This window comes from Epinephelus moara, chromosome 18 (assembly GCF_006386435.1).
Source record: "Epinephelus moara isolate mb chromosome 18, YSFRI_EMoa_1.0, whole genome shotgun sequence".
In the NCBI taxonomy this organism is placed as follows: Eukaryota; Metazoa; Chordata; class Actinopteri; order Perciformes; family Serranidae; genus Epinephelus; species Epinephelus moara.
In genome coordinates, this window is record NC_065523.1 from 28,049,092 (window position 1) to 28,071,517 (window position 22,426).

The following is a 22,426-nucleotide window of genomic DNA, read 5'->3' on the forward strand; positions in this document are numbered from 1 at the left end:
GCTGGTTGCCAACTGCCAGATAACATAGAAGAAGAAGAATGCGAGACTTGTTTTGTTTCCGTTTCTGCGGAAAAACTCGCACGAGTTTGTAGTTTTCACCAAAGTCCGTACATTTAATGGAAACACACAGGATTCGTATTTTTTTAATGCACATTTCCCAATGATTCGAATCACTTTTGGATGGAAACATAGCTAATGTGTTTCCAGGCGGTTAAAGAAGCGGCATGTGCACAGCCCCTAATGGCGTCATCCTCTGCTGAGCTGTAACGTTAGCTAGCTCAGTGGTGCTAGGTGAGCTAGCAGTAGATGCATGCTTCCTTCTGCATGGTGATATGCTTGGCTGGTGAAGTTCGGTAGAGAGAAAAAAGGGTTGTCATAAAACTGCTGGATTATCTTGAGTAACCGGGTCATGATTTCTGGAAAGAGACATTGCTGTTGAGTTTTGGTGCTTTGAGCACCACAAGCTGAGTGCCATCTATTTTCATTATATGGGAGAGAAGGCAGACATCTCTACGGCTGATATCTCCAGCATTCTGCAACACACACCAAATCAATCTAGACTGATAAGTAGCACTACAGGTAAGAGGAAAATATGTAGTTTTTGATTTGGGGGTGAACTGTCCTTTTAAACTTTCTCCTATCTGTCTTTTCACTAATGACGCTTCACAATATTCCAACATTGACTAAATGCTGTAAACAGGAAATAGCATGTAAATGGGACTTCTGACTAACTCTACCCAAATGTAGTCACAGTTGGAGTTAGTAACAATTTAAAGGGATCTGTCATGTTTTTAATTCATATGATTTAATATTGCATCTGTGTGATGGATGTCAATAACACAAACTGTTTGAAAGCTAACGAGACATGTTAGTTTGCACCTGTTCTAGTTGACAAAAAACACAAAATATTGCCAAGACCGGAGCAGAAAGTAACATAAAGGTGTGTTACAGTGTGTAGTACAGAAGCCACAATGGACGCCTAAAGTAAATGTAAATATGGGTATGAACACAGAAGAACCTGTAATCTGTATATCAGGGGTGTCCAAACTTTTTTTGAATGGGGGCCAGATAAAGCAACGTGAAAATACCTGGGGGCCAACTGATCCTCGCATCAAAAGTTTTTTTTGTTTTTTTAAAGCGAGACAAAGGCAACCATTTTTATCATGTAATGAACTATTATGCCTGTCTACAATGTAGTGTATGATAGTCCTATCATTGTAAGGTGAAGGGTAAAAATGCAAAGTGATCTTGCTCGATTAACCATTGTTGTGTAAAGGACCACATATGGTATATTTTGAAAGTCAAGCCGAGGGCCGATTAAAATTGGTCTGCGAAACACAGAGGTGGCTGGTGTGGCACCATCATCTGGTGCACCAGTATAATTGTTATCACTAATTTGGAAAGTCTGGCTGCTGTTAGTGTTGGAGTTTGTGAGATGCAGAAACCTTTAGAGAAAAGGAGGAAGGTAGAGGGTCTCACTTAAGTACCACCTGCAATGTACAGCCATGTTACCAATTTAAAAAACTATCATGATATAAATAATGTAACTAATAAAATATATTCAAGCAGTTTTAATGAAACGTTTTGGTTCATGTGGAAGTCAAAACCAGAGCTGGATCTACAAATAATAAAGACTATAGACACTGAGTTTGGTGCCATCTCCTGGAGGCTGAAACTGTGTTCAGATAGACAGGAGAGATTTTACAGTAAACAGTGCTAAATTATCACGCAGACACACAGTACTGTGTTTTAATTCAGTGCACATGACAAGATAGAAAATGTAATCTCGGACCTAACACATGCAGAGCATCCTCTCATATGAAATGTGCTCCAGTGTAGGCTGTGACATCATTGTCATTTTTATAGGCTTCTGTTAAGTGTCCAGTATCTTTACACATATCTAAAATGTGTGAAGATCCAAAAATATCTAATAAATGCCACCCACTATACTTTTAGAGTATTTCTAAACATCTCCTTCTCCATCTGCAAGCTAAGGGTTAAGCAGCCAGCGCCTTACGCACAGGTGTCTCGCCAGTCCTCTCTATGAAGCAGCGCCTGCAAACTGTTGGCGAACTTTTTTTCTTTCTTTAATTAAGTTGATCATAACTGTAACTCAGCTGGGATTTGCCGTCCGACCAGACAGGCCACTGTAATTCATGTAGTTAGATCTTAAGTGGGTTTGCTCACCGCGGCACTAATCTCTCGCTACTATTAAACGTGGAGCGACTAACCTGGAGAGCTCTGCACATCGACACCGGTCCAGCTTCTCTACGCTTCTATTCCGCTTTGCTTTTGCACCGCATCTGATTCCAGTGGTCTGAAAACTCATTACGCGACAGTTTAAAGATAGTTTATGATTTTATTTCGGTTTTGAAGTTGTTGATTTTTTGAGATTTTTAAAGCGCCCGCTCCGTTACGCATCGGATATGTGGTGGATGCTGTTTCCCCGATGGATTTGGTTTCTTCTGGGACATTGTTACACAGTACTGCTTTATATGGACAGCTGCCGTGTGAGAGCGATGCCCATGCCCATGTCTGTGGCAAAGGTGGTGTACTCTCACGCGGGTCTGTGCCCGAATGACCTGAACCCCAACCTGTGGGTGGATGCTATGAGCACCTGCATGCGCGAGTGTGAATCTGACCAGGTGAGTTGACCTGCAGCTGCATGTGCAATGTGTAGAGAACACAGGTCATAGACGCAGTTCGCCTGCAGTCATCTGGAGTCAGTGGCTGTTACATCCACGACCAATTTGCAATTCCTGTGTTCCTAATAAAAAATAATCTTAGGGTCATACAAGCTACAGTTTGAACTTAACTTTACCTCCTTCAAGTTTTTATTTAGGCTATGCTGCGCCATGCACCAAATATTGGCTAAATCTGATCCACACTGCAGACATTAAACGAATCCTTTGATCTAGACACATCACAATTGTAATCTGGACATAGGTGTAGATTCCAGGAGGGATGCAGGGGACACGTTCCCCTCAATATTTAGACTATGTGCATGTCAGCAACCCTGCCTATGGCAATCAGACTGCACAGAACTGAATGAAATTAAAGATATATAGCTGAAGTTTTGGTGCTAATCTTGTTGTAGTGTTGAAAATTGCTGTGTGCATTAATCAACATTTTAACAAATGTACACGCACCCAAATTAGCTGAAAGGCTAGTTTTCATTGGTAGTCCCTTCACAACCTGTAAAAAGGCATCCTAAAAATTAAAACAACCATAAAACACAGCATGTAAAACAGGTCAAAACATATTGCATTAGAGCAAAAAACACATCAGTGTTTTGTTCAAGAAGGATTTCACCAACAATTTTCTCAGTTTGATCATGTATTTTAATTTGATTTGATTTATGTCAAACATTTAAAAAATAATAATAATGATATTAAAGAAAACAGAATATATGTTAAAAAACAAACAAACAACAACAGAGATAAACAAGAAATCATGAGCAGACTTACAATGAGAAACATAGATTAACATTTCATGTCCGAAAAGCAGTAGGAAGAAGCAACATGCTCGTCTAGTCCTACCCCCAATCTCAAACTATACTATTCCATCACTAAGCAGACTATTTACTAATTCAAACTGTACACCAACTGTGAAAAAAAAAACAGCAGTAAAAAAACTTTGTTTCTTCTCCAACTTCAGGACTGTGAGACATTCGAGAAGTGCTGCCCTAACGTGTGTGGTAACAAGAGCTGCGTGGCATCACGCTATATCGACGTCAAAGGCAACAAGGGCCCCATAGGAATGCCACAGGGCGCCACCTGCGACAAGTTCATGTGCTCTCAGCAAGGCTCCGAGTGTGACATCTGGGATGGCCAGCCTGTGTGTAAGTGCCGGGACCGCTGTGAGAGAGAGCCCCACTTCACATGCGCGTCTGACGGCATGACGTACTATAACAAGTGCTACATGGATGCAGAGGCCTGTTCCAAGGGTATCTCTATCTCTGAGGTCACCTGCAGGTAACATGTTAAGTATTTTAGATCTCTACTATTTTGTTTTTTGGTTTGATGAGGTAGGGTTGTCTTGTTTTAGTGCTCAAATTTTGTTCTTCTGGCTGTAGCATAGAAAATTAATGTGTATAATATGTCAGTAGAGTGCTGCAGGGATGATGTTTATTTGTAAGTAAACACGGAAGTTAACATTAATCTGATTCCCTCAATTCCTGGGATTTTTACTTTGGATTATTGTAATAAAGATCAAAAGTTTATGATACTTACATGTTTTGTTTAGCAAATAAACATTAGTTTCATGATTTCTGAAGCATAAATGCAATCACCAGAAGTAAAAAGCTAACATTTGGATATAAACAAACTACACCGCGGTCCCATCACTTCAACACACCACAAAGAAGCTGTAAATCCATGTTTGGCGTGATGACGCTCTGTTGTCTCATTTAGCCACTTGTTAGCAACCGTCTTTTTTAAGACATGTAAGGGCTTCAAAATTTACAAGTGGGCTATTAACGGATGTATTTTATGTTGTAGAACAACACATGAAAGTCTCTTAAGCTTGTGTAAACTGCAGACCCTATTTCAGGCATCTAACCAAAAACAATTAAAAACAACGTTGACTTTGAGACCAGGGAAGTGCTAAAATGCTAAAAGTGCTAAAATGCTAACTTATCTGGGTTTTAGGGATAGAAATTAGATAGAAATAGAAATTATTGCTGTGGCTACCGCGACATCACCCATTGGTCTGTGGACTCTTGTTCAGAAGTCTTCAGTTTGGCATTTTGGCCGTCATCATTTTGGGTTTTTGGAACCAAAAGTGACAACACATTCTCACTCCGACCTCGTCACATATCAACTTTTGGTCATGGACCTTCCACGTCCAGATGCGATGTGCAAGGTACCCTGGGTGCGTTGGTTGTTGACCTTCTGGGACGCCATGTCAAGTTATGCCTGTTATACGCATCTTGCCGTTAAACTATAAGGGTGACCAGCCACATATAATGCCAACATTAATGGATGGCTTATTTGTCAGGGTCTGACGAAAGTCACTGCCTAAGCGCCGGATTTCGATGACTGACTGACTGTAGCAATGCCTCATTATTTCTGCTGTAAAGTCGAGCACTTTAACATGGGTGTCTGTGGGGACTGACTTGCTTCAAGAGCTAGCCTCAAGTGGCCATTAGAGGAATTGCAGTTTTTGGCACTTCCACGTTGGCTTTACTTTTCAGCACTGGAGGTTGCTACTTGGTTTTAGGACTCATTCCTGCAGCACTCTATATAGTAATTAAAGAAGAGGTCATATTATATCATGGCTCTGATTAATTCCTTTCTTATTCCACCTACCTACAGGTACCACCTGACCTGGCCAAACACCAGTCCAATCCCAGCAGAGACCACCTTACATCCCACCACTGCCCTCCAGACCACCCTTCCAGCTGACATCCAGCTCCCCACCATACACAGCGGCCCCACTCAACAGGCTGTTTTTGTGGGTGAGACAGCCAGCTTCCTGTGTGAGGTGTCCGGGAAGCCACAACCGGAGATCACCTGGGAGAAACAACTGAAGGGCAAAGAGAACACCATAATGAGACCCAATCATGTCCGAGGGAACGTCGTGGTCACTAACATTGGCCAGCTGGTCATATACAATGCGCAACTTCAGGATGCCGGTATCTATACATGTACAGCCAGAAACGTTGGGGGAAGTGTATCGTCGCACTTTCCCTTGGTAGTGATAAGGAAGGAGGCGAAAGGTAAGAATGCAGAGGGGAACAGTACCAAGCTGCCATTTCCAGCTGAAGAGTGCCTTAAGAGTCCAGACACAGATGACTGTGGAGAAGAGAGCATGAGCTGGTACTATGAACCAAAGAGGAACAATTGCTTCACCTTCACCTACAGTCAGTGCAATAAAAACCGCAACCATTTCGACACCTACGAAGCCTGTATGCTGTCATGTGGAGGAGAGCTGGCAGCTCCCTGCAGCCTACCGAGCCTCCAAGGGCCCTGCAAGGCCTATGAGCCTCGCTGGGCTTATAGCAGCAGTCTCAAAAAGTGTCAGTCCTTCGTGTATGGAGGCTGTGGCGGCAACGAGAACAACTTTGTGTCCAAAGAAGCCTGTGAAGAGATGTGTCCCTTTCCGAAGAACCACAACTGCAAGGCATGTAAACCTCGAGCCAAGATGGTCACCAGCTTCTGCAAGAGTGACTTTGTGATCCTCGGGCGTGTGACCGAACTGACAGAGGAGCAAGAGTCAGGCCATGCTTTGGTGACAGTGGAGGAGATCTTGAAGGATGAGAAGATGGGTCTGAGGTTCTTTGGCAAAGAGCCCCTGGAGGTGACACTTCTGAACATGGACTGGAACTGCCCCTGCCCCAACGTCACCACAGCCGATGGGCAGCTCATTATCATGGGAGATGTTCAAAATGGGATGGCTGTCCTGCAGCCTGATAGCTTTGTAGGCTCCTCCAGCACCCGCAGAATCAGGAAGCTTCGTGAGGTTGTCCACAAGAAAACCTGTGATTTCCTTAAAGATTTCTCAGCTGTCCAGTAGTCTTTTAAAGTCTCACACTCACTGAACGTCTGTTAATGTTGTTTTCTGATTATTCCAAGCTCCAGTGACCTCACCAGTCTGATCGACTGCCAGCAAACATAAAACAAGTAACTTATCTGTGACGTTGGAGGTTTTGTTGCCGGTTTCAGGTGCGTTTCTTTACTTACTCTGTTTCATCTTGCTCAGCAGATCTCAGAAAATCACTCCTCGTAGTTCACACTCTTGCCTCTGATCATTTGTCATCAGTTTTCATTCATAATTTTGTCACAGATGCCGTGTCAAAACTGTCCTTACAGCTCTTTTTGAAATTAGAATCAAGCTTAAGCAGTTTTGATGTTCGCACCTAGGGCACACTGTCTGGAAAAGGCAGGTAGAGTAATTAGTCACAAGCATTTACCCTGTACAAAGTATTTAATCTCTGCAACTGTTTACTAAAATTGCATCATAGATTTCCTATCTATCTAATATCATTCATTTAGCGGTATGTTTTAATATGATTGCTTCATGTTTTTGACGTTGTGTAACCTCTGTCCGGAGCCCTTGAGCTCACAGTATTGCAATTTAAAGCCTCAGTATATTTACCAGAATCAGATAAGCTCTTTGGTTCCATATTTTTGCGGAATCTATTTTGATAAGTTTTAAACGTTCAGTGTGTAGGATTTAGGGGGATATATTGGCAGAAATGGAATATAATATATAAGTATGTTATCTTTAGCACCTGCAAATAAGAATTGTTGTGTTTTTGTTACCTTAGAATGAGCAGTTTATATCTACATAGGGAGCGGGTCCTCGTCCATGATGATTGCCATGTTGCACCACCATGTTTCTACAGTTGCCCAAAACGGACAAATCAAACACTGGCTCTAGATAATGCCATTCATGTTTTCGTGTCAGCTACCATAGTTAGCAACCCCCTCGTGCAACAAATTCTCACTCCGACCTCGTCACATATCGACGTTTGGTCATGGTGGTTCCATGTCCACATACGATTTAAAGGTACCCTGGGTGTGTTGGACCCTTCCATCCACCCTACTCGGACTTTCGCCGCCTTAACTTTTGTTCCTGTCCCACTGCGTTTCCGTGTGATGTGGCAGAGCGCCATTAAACTATAACTGCAGCTGGGTGTGTATTATCCTGACGTTAAAGGACGGCTTTTATCGTCAGTGTCTGATGCTGCAAGTCACTGCCCAAGCACTGGATTTCGATGACTTTGGAGTGAGATCGGGCTCCTCCGTGATGAGAGCATTGGAAAAACTAGTGTAAATAAACAGGTCCTTTTGTTTTGAAAAAGAAGAGACCTCGGGTAATTCAGCTCCCAGTAAAAACCTCCTGAACGTCTGGATCTCAAGTTATCCAGGAAAAAAGGTGCGCACACATCAACAGGCTAGGCTAGCGGCCCGAGTGCGACATATACCAAAAAGCATAGGAGAAACAGAGTTGTAACTTAAAACTCCTTTATTCAGTGTTTTTACTGGTTTAAATCATCAGGTGCATTTGTTCAGCTCCCAGTAAAAACCTCCTGAACAATTAACACTGAAGGAATTCTAACCAGGAGAAGTTTCAGCTGGATGCAATCTGCGATCCTCACCACTAGATGCCACTAAATCCCCAAAATCTTACACACTGTTCCTTTAATTTACAATACAGAATATGTATGTGGATTTCTGTACTTCGTATTTATTTTTCTTGATCTATTTCTTATAGGGCTATGGCCAGTGGATATATATATATATATATATATACAGTACATATATGTATACATAATATACATATATATATAGTATTCAGGCAGAAAGTCTCTCTGAATCTAATTACATAGAGAGCAGACATATGTTTATGTTATTGATGATATATTGGTGTCCGTTTGAACTTTTATGGAATATGATGACAAAATAAATAAAGATGATTTAGACAATACTACAGATGTCCTTGCTTTGTGATGTTGTGCTGTTCCCTGTGTTGAAGACAAAATACCCGACATGCTCACAGCTTATCAAAGGGCTCCTGCAGGCAGTGCATCCCTCCATCCATGTCCTCCTCCTTCCACTTGTATTTCACACACACACACACACACACAGGGCCCAGTCTGAAGCAGGTCACATTCCAGCCCAGCTGTGGTGGCCCGCAGAGCCGTGTGTTGTGTTGTGTCTGGGTCTGGGGCCCTCGCATAGCACACACCCCACCGGCCATCTATTGGCCTTGGGCGGCCCCTTTCATGTGCAAGAGGCCGGGGTGAAGGGGAAGAGGAGGAGGAGAGGGATGTCGGCTGATTCCCTGTCTTTCCCTCTCTCAGTTGGCCACATCTGTGCTAAAGGGGCATAATAGAGAACAGAGAGAGGGGAATGGAATGAGAGTAAAAGTCAAGCAGAAATTGGAGGAATGTAACCCCTAGTGTTAGGATAGAGCTTGCTGCTTTATTATCTCCTGTAACACAAACGCGTTCTGTTGAATCTGTAGCTTTAGGTGCTGGAGCTTGGGGCTAAATCCTTGTGTTAAAGAAATTAAGACACTGGAAAAATTCAAACATGCATAAGTAGAGGTGCAAACTGTTAAAATGGCAGGTGAGAATCAACTCAGGGTCGACAAACGCTCGAGCTGTGGCATACCTTGAGCACAAGATTAGTCACCAGGACCAGCAGGGTATACAGGAAACAGAACATAAGGAGCCAACTAGCCGGTGAATGTTTTCCCCCTTCCCCCTCTGCCCTCACATCCCCTTTCTCTAACCCCTTTCCTCAGCCCTCTTCCTCAACTGCCTGCCCACTCAGACCGCCAGCCAGCCAGCCAGCCTCGAGTGGCGACCTCTGACCCCGCAAATGAAAAAGAGGCCACCAAGGAAAAGACCACTTTCATTAGAACTGTTGACAAGTGTTAATTGACTGGCTGAGCTCCAGACTAGCTGCGCACAGAACCCCTTGATGCTCTACACATCACAGCCGGCTGCTGATTTCAGTATCAAGTTCACGAGACCACCAGCCAGGCAGCCTGCCAGACAGACCATAATAATAAGCCAGACAGCCGCAGGCACAAAGAGGAGGGGGGGGGGGGGGGGCACAATGCCCTCAGTGACACAGTATGGTGTTCAGAGGGATGCTCGACTTTCTTTCAACAAAACTGATGCACAGAAATCGGCATTGATTGTACATTGTTTGTCTTGCTCAGGATACTGACATGATTTTGACATTATGTACGCATAACCAACACATCATTATACAAACTTTGATGCACAAGTTAGGTGAAGGCAACTCCATTAATCATCATATATCATGTTTTTTATTCCAGGTATCCCTGTTAAATGTTTCTTGCCTACATAACCCACAATGCAACAGTTTTGCAGAGACTGGCCTCTTTCATGGCAGACATTTTGACAAGTCATTGTAGGAAAAGCACAGGTGTATTTAATAACATTGATGGTGGCTGTATTCCATTTAGAGGAGGACCTGGTATTGTGCACTCTGGCTCACTGGAACAGCTTACTGGCACACTTAATGGGACTGAGCCATCGTTAATGTTGTCAGCTTCACCTATGCTTTTCCTGCTATGACAAGTCAAAATGTCTGCTGTGAAAAAGGTCTATTAGTGTGTCATGGTAGTGGGTAGCCTCAAGCTTCCCCTTTGATCTGATATGTCAAGATTGATGAATCATTTTTGTGCAAGTCTACAATCTACTGTGTGTACTAGGAGACGTATACACTGTAAAATATATATACTTTTTTTATATATATATTGACAGCTCTTGACCCATTTTACATGCAGGTGGTTTATGCTGGTGAGCTGATGTGTCCACACAGTGAGGTAAACTACAAGCATACATTCACTCACACAAACACATACATGCACTTGTACTCCTTTTAATGCTGTGTCTGACTTATCAATGTCATGTCTGTTTGTCATCGATGCTGCTCTGTTCTGTTCCTGGGCGGTCCTGACTGCTGCTCTCCCTGCCTTAGTCTTTCCATGTAGGCGCATGGAAGGGCAGGGAGGTTTATTCTCTCTGCCTCAGGCAGAGGAAAGTCAGAGAGGCCCCAGAACAGAGCCATACTGCCAAATATAATACTGCAAATGGAAATAAAGTTTTATTTGACAAAAGTGTTCCTGACTGAAATAGTATATGTGGTTTAGCAAGATCACTTTGTATTTTTTTCCATTCACCTGATTATGTCAGGACTACTGGACAGTTTGTAGACATGCACCAAGTAGGACCTACTTAGGTGAAACTAATGTGTTTTCATGAACAGATGAGAAACAATTGAACGGTTACCCAACTGCAGACATTTCCTGCTAGGTAGCAGACATGGTCACAGCAAAGAAGCATGAAGTCGACAACGAGGTTAAGCACCAGGGGTCCGTCCCAAGTCTCTTATTTTTATAGTGCTACTGCTAGCTCCTCGCTTGAACCGGAAGTTGTTCGAGGTCCGCCATCTTCTAGGCCATCCCAAGTCTCTTATTTGTGCAGCGAGGAGCTAGCGCTGGGAGCTAGCAGCAAGCTTTAAGCAGCTACAAGCTAGGATGGTCGAGAGCTTCCTATCCGGAAGAGTTTTTCAGCTGAACGCAATGACGTATAAATACCCGCCCTCTACATCTGGCACATTTGAACGAGATGGCGGAGAAACAGTACAAGAGTAAGTACACGTTACATGCATTCTTTGCAATGAATCGCTGTAATTCATGTACCTACTTCAAAGAGTAATGATATTTCATGCAAGATTGTTATGTTGCAATTAGGTTTATTTCAGTCACAACCCGTTGCGTTGTTCATCGGACTGTCGGTGATGTGCGGCTGCTACATGCAAAAGTGTGTGACCAGAGTCATGACGGCGGGGGGTGGGGGCTACTGTTTTGGTCAGCGAATATAATGAGACTTGGGATGTATCCATAGTAACGCCAGACGCTGGCTGCTTTACGGAGCAGATCCAGCGGTGCCGCCGTCATCAGGAATGTGAGGAACATGATGCTTCAGTGGAAAGGACATCTCATGTCTCTTAAACCGACAATGCTCGCTCATCGCTCCTAGCGCTAGCTCCTCGCATTTTTTCCTAGGTGGGAGGGGCTAAACAGCTAGCAAAGTCAGCTAGGTAAGATAACTAGCAGTAATTTAAGAGACTTGGGACGGACCCCTGGCACTCACTCTCTCTTATGTATCACTCATACCTGTCCCCACCAAACAAGGGCAGGCAGGAACCAATTAGCTGATAACCAAGGGAGCACATTGACTCCACTTAAACACGCACATGAAAATACAAATGAAACAATATACAAAGTGCTATAAATGACAATGAAATAATAATCCACCAGTAACTCAATAATGCTGACTCTATTACTACTTGAATATAGATAATGTACCTATTGATAAATAATTATAATAATTATAATGTGTGCAGTAATTATGGTTATAAAAGTTTGGACACCTCTGGCCTCCTACAACTACTGTCATTACTATAACAAAGTCGTTTTTTGTGAGGGCTACTTGTACTTGTACCATGGTAATTTTACTCTTCTTTAAGTAGGGCCACTTTTCTAAAAACAAAAACAAACAAACAACAGTAACAAAAAACTAATATTGTGAAAAGTAAAAGTCACGTGAAAAAGTCCTAATAAACTGAGAATGGAACAAAAAATAAATATGAAACGAAAAGAGATAAATCCGTAGAAGTAATTTTATTTGCATGGATATCAGCCTCCAGCAGAGAGGAAGCTGCAGGTGTGTGTGTGGCCACAAGAGGGCGGAGCTCCGTGTCAACAGGTGACACTCTGGACGCTCCGGAAATTACCTTTCTAAATGTGTGTGTCGGGTTCACTGGCGGAACAAATGAACAGTTACGCAGTTAAATTAAGAATAAAGTAATATGGTGTATGAGTATCATCATTGTACCTGTGCAGAGTTAACAAAAAGTTGCATCCACCTTGATTAATCAGTGCTGTAGGCTGATGCTGCACCTGGTGAGCAGCTCAGAGACACAAATCAAACACACCATGCAGCAAGTGCACGCTACATGCTGACATGCTCACCTCCAGCCGTCATTTATGGGTGCACCGAGGAACTTTTACCTTCAGTGAGGTGTGCGAGCCTGAAAGGACTTGTTATACTGGGACAGAGAGACTGAGTGGATTGGTTATATTCTGCTTTGGGAATGAACGAGCAGAGAGATGGCGACGGACTCCGCGGTGCAAAAGGCTGTCAGAGTGAGTGATGTTCAGACAGGTGAGTAGGCCTACAACAAACTTTTACTATGATGGATGTGACTCACTGTGCAGCAGCCTAGACAACCTAGCATTTGGTTGCATATGTTTACATTACACATGGTGCAAAAATTGTGCTTCAGATCTATCAATACTGAATGAGTGTTTGTGGCTTCAGCTGCTGTGGAGTTTGTATTGTTACAAGCAGTAGTGTAGTGGAGGGTATACCCACATATGTATCTGTCTATATCCACCTATAAGCCAAAAAGCCATTAGAATGAATAGGAGACTACAGGGGTGCCACCAGGGATTTTGGGCCCTATGAACAGATATCACATTGGGCCCCACCACCACAGGCCATATGAATCCTACGCAAATACTGCAACCACACCTCCAGAACACAATCTACCTATTCAAAGCTTTAAATAACTCCACTGTTGCAATATTATACTTATTACACCACTACATTTATTTGACACCAGTGTTGATATCGTTGATGAAAACTAAGATGAAAATGTTTGTCAAGGCGAAATCTATGTTTGATTGTCGTTGATGAGACTAGACACACCTCATCAGCTACCATTACATCACTGAGTAAAGGCCTGCGTGTCTGTGTTGTCTGCTTTGGCGATGTTTTATTTTGCTGTTGATTCCTATTGAAGCTCGGGGTATTTAATTTGTGCAGTCAAACCGCACCCTGTTGGAGTCCAGGGGCCGTATTCACAAACATTCTGATAACACTCTCAGAGAGCTCCTAACTTAGCCTAATCAATTTTAGTAAGGAGTCCCAACTTAGGAGTGATTTAGGAAAGTTCTCTGCACTGTGAGCAAGGAAGGGACTGTAACTTTTACCTTAGTGAGGAGATGTGGTTGATCCTGTTGCTAGGTAGCCTCGCATTTCCATTCACTCTGAATTTTGTCTGGATTCTGGTTCCGGTCTAGAGAGCGGATCCAGAATTCACCAAATTCACCAAAGTAAAAGTGTTCACCAAAGTAAAACTTTAAATTCTGGCGCACCATCGATTTACAATAAAAGAAAAAGGTTAACTTAATGGCTTGGGCCTTTTCTTGTAAATTATATTCTTTAAATAAAAAAGTTTCACCGTATTTTTATTAGCTTGGTGCTTTTATTTTGACGGAAAGGCGCATCCATTGAATTCCGGATCCTGTCTCTCTCGCCCTGGTTCTGGTTCCTTACCAAAACGGCCACTAAACGGCCCCAGACTAGTTGCTAGGTGTGATGCTTGCTATTAACAGATGTGATTGGTTGTCACAGACACACCCCTTTGTGAGCCTGCAAGGTGTGGACACCCTGTGGAAATGAAATGAACTGCTGACTGTGTGTCACTGTTGGCGTGATCACTCTGCTGATGGAAGGTTGAGACAGTCTCAAGTCATCACTGCTGCTCTGTTGCATTTTTCCAGTTTTTCAAATATCTTATTGCTGTGATCACTTTGCTTCTGGTGTTAAAGCTTTATTGTGTTGGGCAGAAAGTGTGTGCATACCCCTAATGAGATCAACCACAAACATCATTCCTGCACCATCTAATCTGTAGCATGTCATTCATTGTTTGGAGAATATTTCTCCGACCTCTTTGTGTTTCCACCATTTTCATCTCTGCTCAAGAAACGACTAAGAATTTTCTCAGAATTTTGTCACAAGCAGCAACTCTATGTACTAGGAAGCTTTGTGAATATGACCCTGGATACTTTGTATTTATTGTTGGTATTTTTTTTGTCTGAGTTTTGTTCTCTTGTCTGCTTAATTCTGGTAAAGTTGCACTGATGAGGGCAGTTAAATGTGTATAATTGATAATCAGTTGTATGAACAGGCTGTAAAGTACCTAAAGGGAACTTGTTGGTTTGGACATATGGGCTCCTTATAATGTTTTCCCACTCCTGTTGCTATTTAGTGCAATTTAATTTGTGTTCTTTGATTTAACAATAGTACATATGATCATAACCCACCAGTGCTACTCAGAGTAGGCTACAGTTTTTTTCTAACTGTACTTGAGTAAAAAGTTGTAGTACTATTGTACATTTACCTTTGTTTTTAATCTACAGTATAAAAGACTAGATAACTAGATTGATACATTAATGAAGGGACTTAATGTGCTGACTAAGATTTCATAGAGTGTGTGCTGCAGTAGGTTTTACATTAAGTCTCATGTCATGTGTGGGAGATGTAAAAACATAGATGGATATTTGGAAAACTACCTACTGCTATTTGTGCAATGAATTAAGTTGTCCACTGGGTGGCAGCACAGCACCTAACAAAGCTGGTGACTACAGTAAGAGCACTGTCAACTGGCCTTAACTGTTGCTTATCTCTTTGATACAGTGTGTGTCATATTGTTGTGTTCCAAGTTTTCATTCATGAGCACCAGTTGATATTTATTTACCGCACCTCAGAACTGCACTGTATAAAATAATCATCTTAAGTCAGTTTAACTCGACCATCTATAGTTTTTAAAGACAATAATTCGGCATATGAAATGAGAATATTCCACTTTCTCTGATTTCACTTGTGTCAGGAATCTTCAAACAATGAGCACCACTATCTTGAGATATTGTTGTGTCCGGCAGATTGAAGCACTGAAATTAAGGAAAATGTATTTGTATGGGAAACAGGCTGCAGTAAAGCATAATTTTCTCGGTTGCTCTGTAAAATTATGATATTTAGGACCTAAAAAAAAAAAAAAGTTATGTTGAATTGTTTTAGGTGGACAGTTGTCCTTTTACGGTACAACTCAGCTTGATAGCAGATTTTATTATGATTTCCTGTTTATCACAAACACAGTGCCACTCGCCCAATGAATGCCTCCACAAGCAGCCAGCCAGATGGGCTGGTAGATTGTGTCCGATGCACTGGATGTGTGCAGCCACGCTCACATGTACTGCACGCACGCAGTGTCAATAGCAGCTCTCCAGGGCACAGCTGGTCTGTGCGCTGGGTTAGACTAGGAATTTGCCAGATGGGAAGGGATAGAGAGAGGGACAGAGACAGAGAGTCATAAATTACCAGGATAAAATGTGGACTACCAGCACAGTACATTCACATACTCTATAAATCCATGCATGCATGTGCACACACAGACACTGTATGAGTGCATGAGAGCAGTGGATTAATGTTGCTGGCACTGGGTGAGGAGAAGGAGAAGGAATGTTTATAGTTGGACAGTTTTATAGAGTGTTTCATGTTGGACTGGACACATGACAGTTTATTGCATCAAACAAACACAAAAACAACAAGCTTGATTTTCTCATATAAATTCGGTTCACAAGTTGATTTTTGTAGTAATTATTTAAAACAGGTAAAGAAAGGTGTATAGCGAGGCCGTAATTAATGATTTGAACCTAGACACAACATCAGTGATGTAACCTGGCGTCATTGGGTGTTTTGGGTCTTTCAGCATCATACATGCTCACCCAGGCGACCCAGCTAGGGTTGGTCAGACTGACAGGTCTGTGTCTAGGTAGTCTCGCGTGACCAGCTTCTCTTACTTCGGAATGGGACAGAGTCAGCCAGCGTGCTGACGTCATCGGCGTCTGTGTAAGAGACTAGTGTCTAGGTAGCTAGTGTGGTCCACAGATCACCCCTCTTGATCCAACGCCATCTCGATGCCCTCTCAGCAGCATCATCAGCAATCATCAGCGAGCTCCTCATGCTTGGCCCTCCTCCTCTTAAACGCCTCTCCCATCCGGTCTTCCCAGGGCACACTCAGTTCCAGCAGGACAACCTGCCTTGATGATTCTGAGAACCATGTCAAGCCTGAGTGCGTTATAATATACTATTTGGGGGGACGTATCCCCTCCATTATTCAAATATGTTCAAAAAATGTATAAACTTTTTTTTTTTAAAAATGCAATGCTTCAAAAGGCAGCCATGCACCACCGTCCGAAATAATCATTAGCAAATGTAATCATTATCATAAACAAATTTAGCAAATGTCCATTATAATTAATAATGATGAATGATATTTGATTCTGATCACCACATGCCATCAGACTGTGTAAATCCAAGTTCCAAAATTGCTTGAGAACACATGAAAAAGTCTGGAATATTGGGATTAGGGCTGGCCGATATGTCCTGAAAAATATATCACGATATTTATAGACTATATCGAGATACATGATATATATCTCGATATTTTTACATCTCAAAAGGACTTTAATTAATGCGAGGACTGGGAGACAAAATCAAACAAGACGATATTTCAATATTTCTGACAAAATACCATCAAAGTTGTAGGGATAATGATTGGTTTTTTTTTTTGTTTTTTTCTCAGAAAATATTAACACAGTGAGATTTTTGATCAACAATCATCAGTAATGTGGATATAACGACTAAGTGGGTAAAGGGAAGTGTTTAAACAAATAAAAAGTGTGTTAAGTTGATAAATTTACATCACTTTATTGCATTTCAGCCTTTAAAATGAGGGGAAAAAAACACCGTTTATGCCATATCACGATACAATCATATCCAAAATCTAAGACGATATATAGTCTCATATCTTGATAACAATATATAATTTTGCCCAGCCCTAATTGGGATGCTTTTGAGTAAGGCACATGGATTTTCAAATAGTACTGGGCTACAAGACTCAGTAGAGAAAGGTATCTTGTCATCAATGGAATTTCAAAAGTAAATATTAAATCACTTTAATCAGACTTAAATTGTTTATTATTCTTTACTTTGATCAAAATGCATTTGAGTAGGCCTTATAATGCTGAATAACAGCTTGACCTTTTGCTAACATTACTGTTTCAAATGCTTTAAATTGGTCAGTTTAGCATTTAAATTTATCAAAGGGAAAATTTCCCCCGATTCCTCTTGAAAATGGTTCCCCCCGATGTTAAATAGGTGATCACGGCCCTGGTGTGTGGGAAAACAGAAGGTCTGTTTGCAAACGACAGGTCAACAATATGGCAGCGTGTGCTGACAGAAAAGGAGAAGCAGGAGACAGGTTGGAGGAAGGAAGATGAAACATGAAACGAGAGGAAAAGTGAATACAGGAACGAGGGGAACAGATAAAAGTGCAGGAGGGGGGAGGGAATAGGGGGTAATCAAGAAAGGTAAGGATAAGAGGATGGTGGGAGGACAGGACGTAGAGGAGCAGAGGGTATGAGGGGGGTAGGGATGAGTGAACGATGAAGGGAGAAAGGTCATCGTAGCATAAGGAGGGTGTAAATTGTCCAGAACATAAAACTGCTGCTGTCGACTCGGGGGGATTCTTTTTCCCCCCTTATCTTTCTGCTTTCTAAAAATAGTACCTGCTCAATGTAGGGGGAAACTAGGACACTGTTAACTCTCACATCTCCTCTCTTTTGTAACCCTACCTGCGTTATTACATCTAGATAGATAGATAGATAGATCTATTATACTTAAAATCTAGTTTTCTGACCTTTGATATTAGCGTTATTTTAGGTTTATTTAAAAATGGGAAATGCAGCCTTTCTATCATATGACTGCAGACTCTGGGTCTTACTTCCTGGTTACCTGGAAGCTTTTATTTACTTTCATTTCACAGATAAGAAACAAAAAATATTGTGAAGACAATAAAGCCTCCTCAAAAAAGCATTTTAAGTCTTGTGTGTGATTTATCCTGGCTTCATATGAGCAGAGGAAATCTCCGCTCGTCACTAGGCTAATTTATACAATGTAAAATGCCATAGGCTTGTGCTAATAACGTTAGCATGTTATATTTGTTTGAAAAACATGTTTAGTATAAGACAGTTGTTTTGTCAGTGAACCTTGTGAGTTGTAATGCAGCCGAATTTCGTAACGTTACCTTTGTTAAATGTTGCTGTTGTCCCTGGCTTCAGTTGAGTAGATGAAAAGTTGGCTAGCTGCTAGGCTAATGTAGGCCTATACAGTTTAAAATGCTGTAGGCTTGTGCTAATAACGTTAGCATGTTGTATTTGTGGGGAAAATGTGTCCAGATAAGTGTTTGTCTGTGAATGCTGCGACAGTGAAGCTGATTTGTGTACTTGTGTTTGAAATTGTCTCTATTAAGCCATGTTTAATGTGTGTTTAATGTGTGTTTTGAATCAACTAAACTTTACAGCACTTCATAGAAACTCCACTGCCAACTAGTGGTTTGGAGGCGTAACTGCAGAGTGCCACAGACACACCACTGCACAAGTATAAATGCTCACAAGGGCGTAGGCTGTGGTGCAGGCTCTGTATAGAGCTCACGCACAAGTATAAATCCTGCATAAAATGTGTCAGTACCTGTAGTCATGATAAGGGGAAATCCTGATTTGGGTAGTCGTGTTTAATCTCCAGCAACTTCTGATCAGCCCATATCAATTTCAGGCTTAAAATAACAACTTCAGATTAGGCCACACTCACGTCTAATTTAAACTCCCCCCACGTCTGACGTAAACCCCGCCCATTCTGAGTACAGATACGGATACAGATAATTTTGTTGGTCAAACATATAGAGACAGATACAGATAATCACATACTCGCTCATCCCTAGGAAAGACACTGATTTGTAACATGACACGGCTTTATTAAGTGTTTTTACTGGTTTACATCGTCTGGTCTGATTGTTTGTGCATGTGTTGGGCGAGCCTCCTATCTCCAACATGCCAAACAGCATCACAAAAACACTGATTTGTAATGTGAAACTACTTTATTCAGGGTTTTTGTCAGTTTTAATCACCCGTCTGTTTGTTATAGAAAGGAAGAAACTTCTGCGGATAATTCGGCTCCTGGTAAAAACCTCCAGAATGATAAACACTGAACAGGGGCTGGGGTTGGTGGCCCCTTGCTAAGGGCCATCCAGTCCCTGTACCGAAGGAGTGAGAGTCGCGTGGCCCGCTGTAAGTCAGACCTGTTCCCGGTGAGGGTTGGACTCCGCCAGGGCTGCCCTTTGTCACCAGTTCTGTTTTTTCTTTTATGGACGGAATTTCTAGGCGCAGCCGAGTGGTGGAGGGTGTCAGGTTTGGTGACAGGAGGATCTCGTCTCTGACGTGGTTCTCCTAGCCCCATCGAACAGTGACCTCGGGCTCTTGCTGGGACGGTTCGCAGCCGAGTGTAAAGCAGCTGGGATGAGAATCAGCACCTCCAAGTCTGAGGCCATTGTCCTCAGCCGGAAAAGGGTGGATTGCCCTCTCCAGGTCGGGGGGGAGGTCCTGCCTCAAGTGGAGGAGTTTAAGTATCTCGGGATCTTGTTCACGAGTTAGGGTAGGATGGAGCGGGAGATTGACAGGCGGATTGGAGCGGCGTCAGCAGTGATGCAGGCGCTTAACCGGTCCGTTGTGGTGAAGAGGGAGCTTAGCCAAAAAGCGAAGCTCTCGATTTACCGGTCGATCTACGTTCCAACCCTCACCTATAGTCACGAGCTCTGGGTAGTGACCGAAAGAACGAGATCGCGAGTACAAGCGGCCGAAATGAGTTTCCTCTGCAGGGTGGCTGGCTCAGCCTTAGGGATAGGGTGAGGAGCTCGGACATCCGGGAGGGACTCGGAGTAGAGCCGCTGCTCCTCCACATCGAGAGGAGCCAGTTGAGGTGGTTCGGGCATCTAGTAAGGATGCCTTCCGGACACCTCCCTTGGGAGGTGTTTCGGGCATGTCCAACCAGGAGGAGACCTCGGGGTGCCCCAGGACACGGAGGGATTACATTGCCCGGCTGGCCTGGGAAGGCCTCGGGGTTCCCTCGGAAGAGCTGACGCAAGTGGCTGGGGAGAGGACTGTCTGGGCTTCTTTGCTGAGGCTACTGCCCCCGCGACCTGGACCCGGATAAGCGGAGGACGACGAGTACGGACGGAATTCTAACCAGAAGAAGTTTCATCTGGTTGTAATCTACGATCCTTCCCCCTATATGCCACTAAATCTTACACTCTGAACCTTTGACTATGCCTATTTACAGTGCCATGATGAACTTTGATGTATGACATCACTAATACCAGCAGGAATATATTCAACAACACAGTGCACCCTTTTATACAAGAACTGGAACTCCAGCAGCGTCTTATTTACAACCAAAACGTGTTGCTCTTTTTTATTCCTCTAGACAAATGATTCAGTTGTTTGAGACCATAGCATCTAAAATACCGTTGGAGTGAAACAAAGCTGCAACAGTTTCAAACATGCTTTCTTTTTTTAATCTGCGATGATAAGGAAACACAAGTAATAGGGTGGCAGTGTCATTACAACCATGCAGGATTCACTTATATAACATCCTCCATGCACAGTGTTTAGCGTGAATAACAACCATGCTATTGAAGAGGAATAACAATTTTCTCCATTAGCCTTGCATGACGCTCTGAACAAACCTGTACCTTCTAATTCTCAAATATAGAGCGACTAGTGCATCGAGTCCCACTTGAAATTTAAACATGTAATTGTACATGTCACGACATGCAGCTCACCACAAATACATAATAATGACATGGAAATTAATGGATTCACAGTGCTGACAGCCAGTTAAGGATCCTGAGACTCCAGTTCATGCTGACCTAAAAACAAACCCCTCCCAACTTACCAGTAAAATATGCCATTATTATAAAAAAAATGTACTGTACTTCTCCACTCACCAGCTTTTGCATGTATTTCAGTAACATTTATGTGTGTATGTGCCATGCAGATTGTAAAATATGGCTTGAAAACTAGCCACAGGCTGCAAGCCATCATCCACCATGACATCCATATATATGCACATATTCTAACACATAAACACACAGGGAACTGTATGCATTGAATAAAACAATGCATTGAAAGCACTTCTTCCCCCGCAAACTACGCCGGAGGCTTTCAGTTTGGGAAATTTAGATGTGCTGCCAGTCTTTGCAGGCAGACTGTCTCTTTAATGAGATGTCACACCACCAGCCTGGTGTTGATTCATGTCATGCACACATGTGATACGTGCATACACAAATGTTTTATGCACACACACACACTTCTTCTTGGTCCGTTTCCTCTGTTTATGGACAAAACAGTTTGAATTTGGACAGACATTAAGAGACAATGGAGATAGCACATGCAGGTTCTAGCCTGCATGTGCAAAGGTGAACACCGGGAGGCAAAAAATGAGGCATCATTGGTTTTAGTTTCACTCAAACATTCATTATAAATGAGAATGATAGAGGCACGCAGAAAATAGAAAATCCAAACAGAAGTGACACAGCATGAGAGAGAGGGCGGGGAGTGGCCAAAAAAGAGACACAGAGAGGGAGGGGGTGGGGATAAAGGGATGCTTGGGACAAAATGTTCTAATCCCAAACCAACATCACACAGAGTCACTCAGGGATTTCACATTGTTTCTGTTTTGGGATGGGGACAGTCGCCCTAGTATGACCCAGCCGAGTGGAGGCAGAGATCAGCTGCCGTCAGGGGCGGGACAAGAAATATCAGTCTGCTGTTGGTGTGTGACTGCTCTGAATTATCTGCAGCTAAGTGTGAAATAGAAAAAAGAGGATCATCTGGGAGATGAAGGGAAGGACACGGGCGCTATTAGAGACACTGGTACTTCTTTGAGTGTTTTAAAATGAAAGGGCTGATTTTATCAGACAAAGGACAGTGTGTGTGTGTGTGTGTGTGTGTGTGTCTTTGAACTCTGACGTAGGATAGAGAACACAACAAACACACACACTCATGCTCCATGACCAGGGTCGGGCAGGGACACATTACTTTGTAATACATAACAGTGACGTGGGACTTTGTTCTGTATGAAGCAATGTAAGGGATTACATTGTGAAATTTTCGATACAGGTACTAATCC

The 22,426-nt window shown here is 42.6% G+C and overlaps 1 protein-coding gene and 1 long non-coding RNA gene across 2 annotated transcripts in view; both read left to right on the forward strand.

Moving 5' to 3' along the window:
• The first annotated feature begins 1,943 nt into the window (after nt 1-1,943).
• Nucleotides 1,944-8,423, forward strand: wfikkn2a (info WAP, follistatin/kazal, immunoglobulin, kunitz and netrin domain containing 2a). The gene is made up of 3 exons (XM_050068554.1): nt 1,944-2,645; nt 3,658-3,974; nt 5,316-8,423. Exons 1-3 carry the CDS (start codon nt 2,427-2,429, stop codon nt 6,514-6,516), a joined length of 1,737 nt encoding a protein of 578 aa, XP_049924511.1. The 5' UTR covers nt 1,944-2,426; the 3' UTR covers nt 6,517-8,423.
• Nucleotides 8,424-12,382: 3,959 nt separating this feature from the next.
• Nucleotides 12,383-22,426, forward strand: part of LOC126405051 (uncharacterized) — a 172,823-nt gene continuing 162,779 nt past the window's right edge. Inside the window, exon 1 of the long non-coding RNA XR_007571552.1 lies at nt 12,383-12,718. This is a non-coding gene — a long non-coding RNA (uncharacterized LOC126405051). The remainder of the gene's footprint in view (nt 12,719-22,426) is intronic.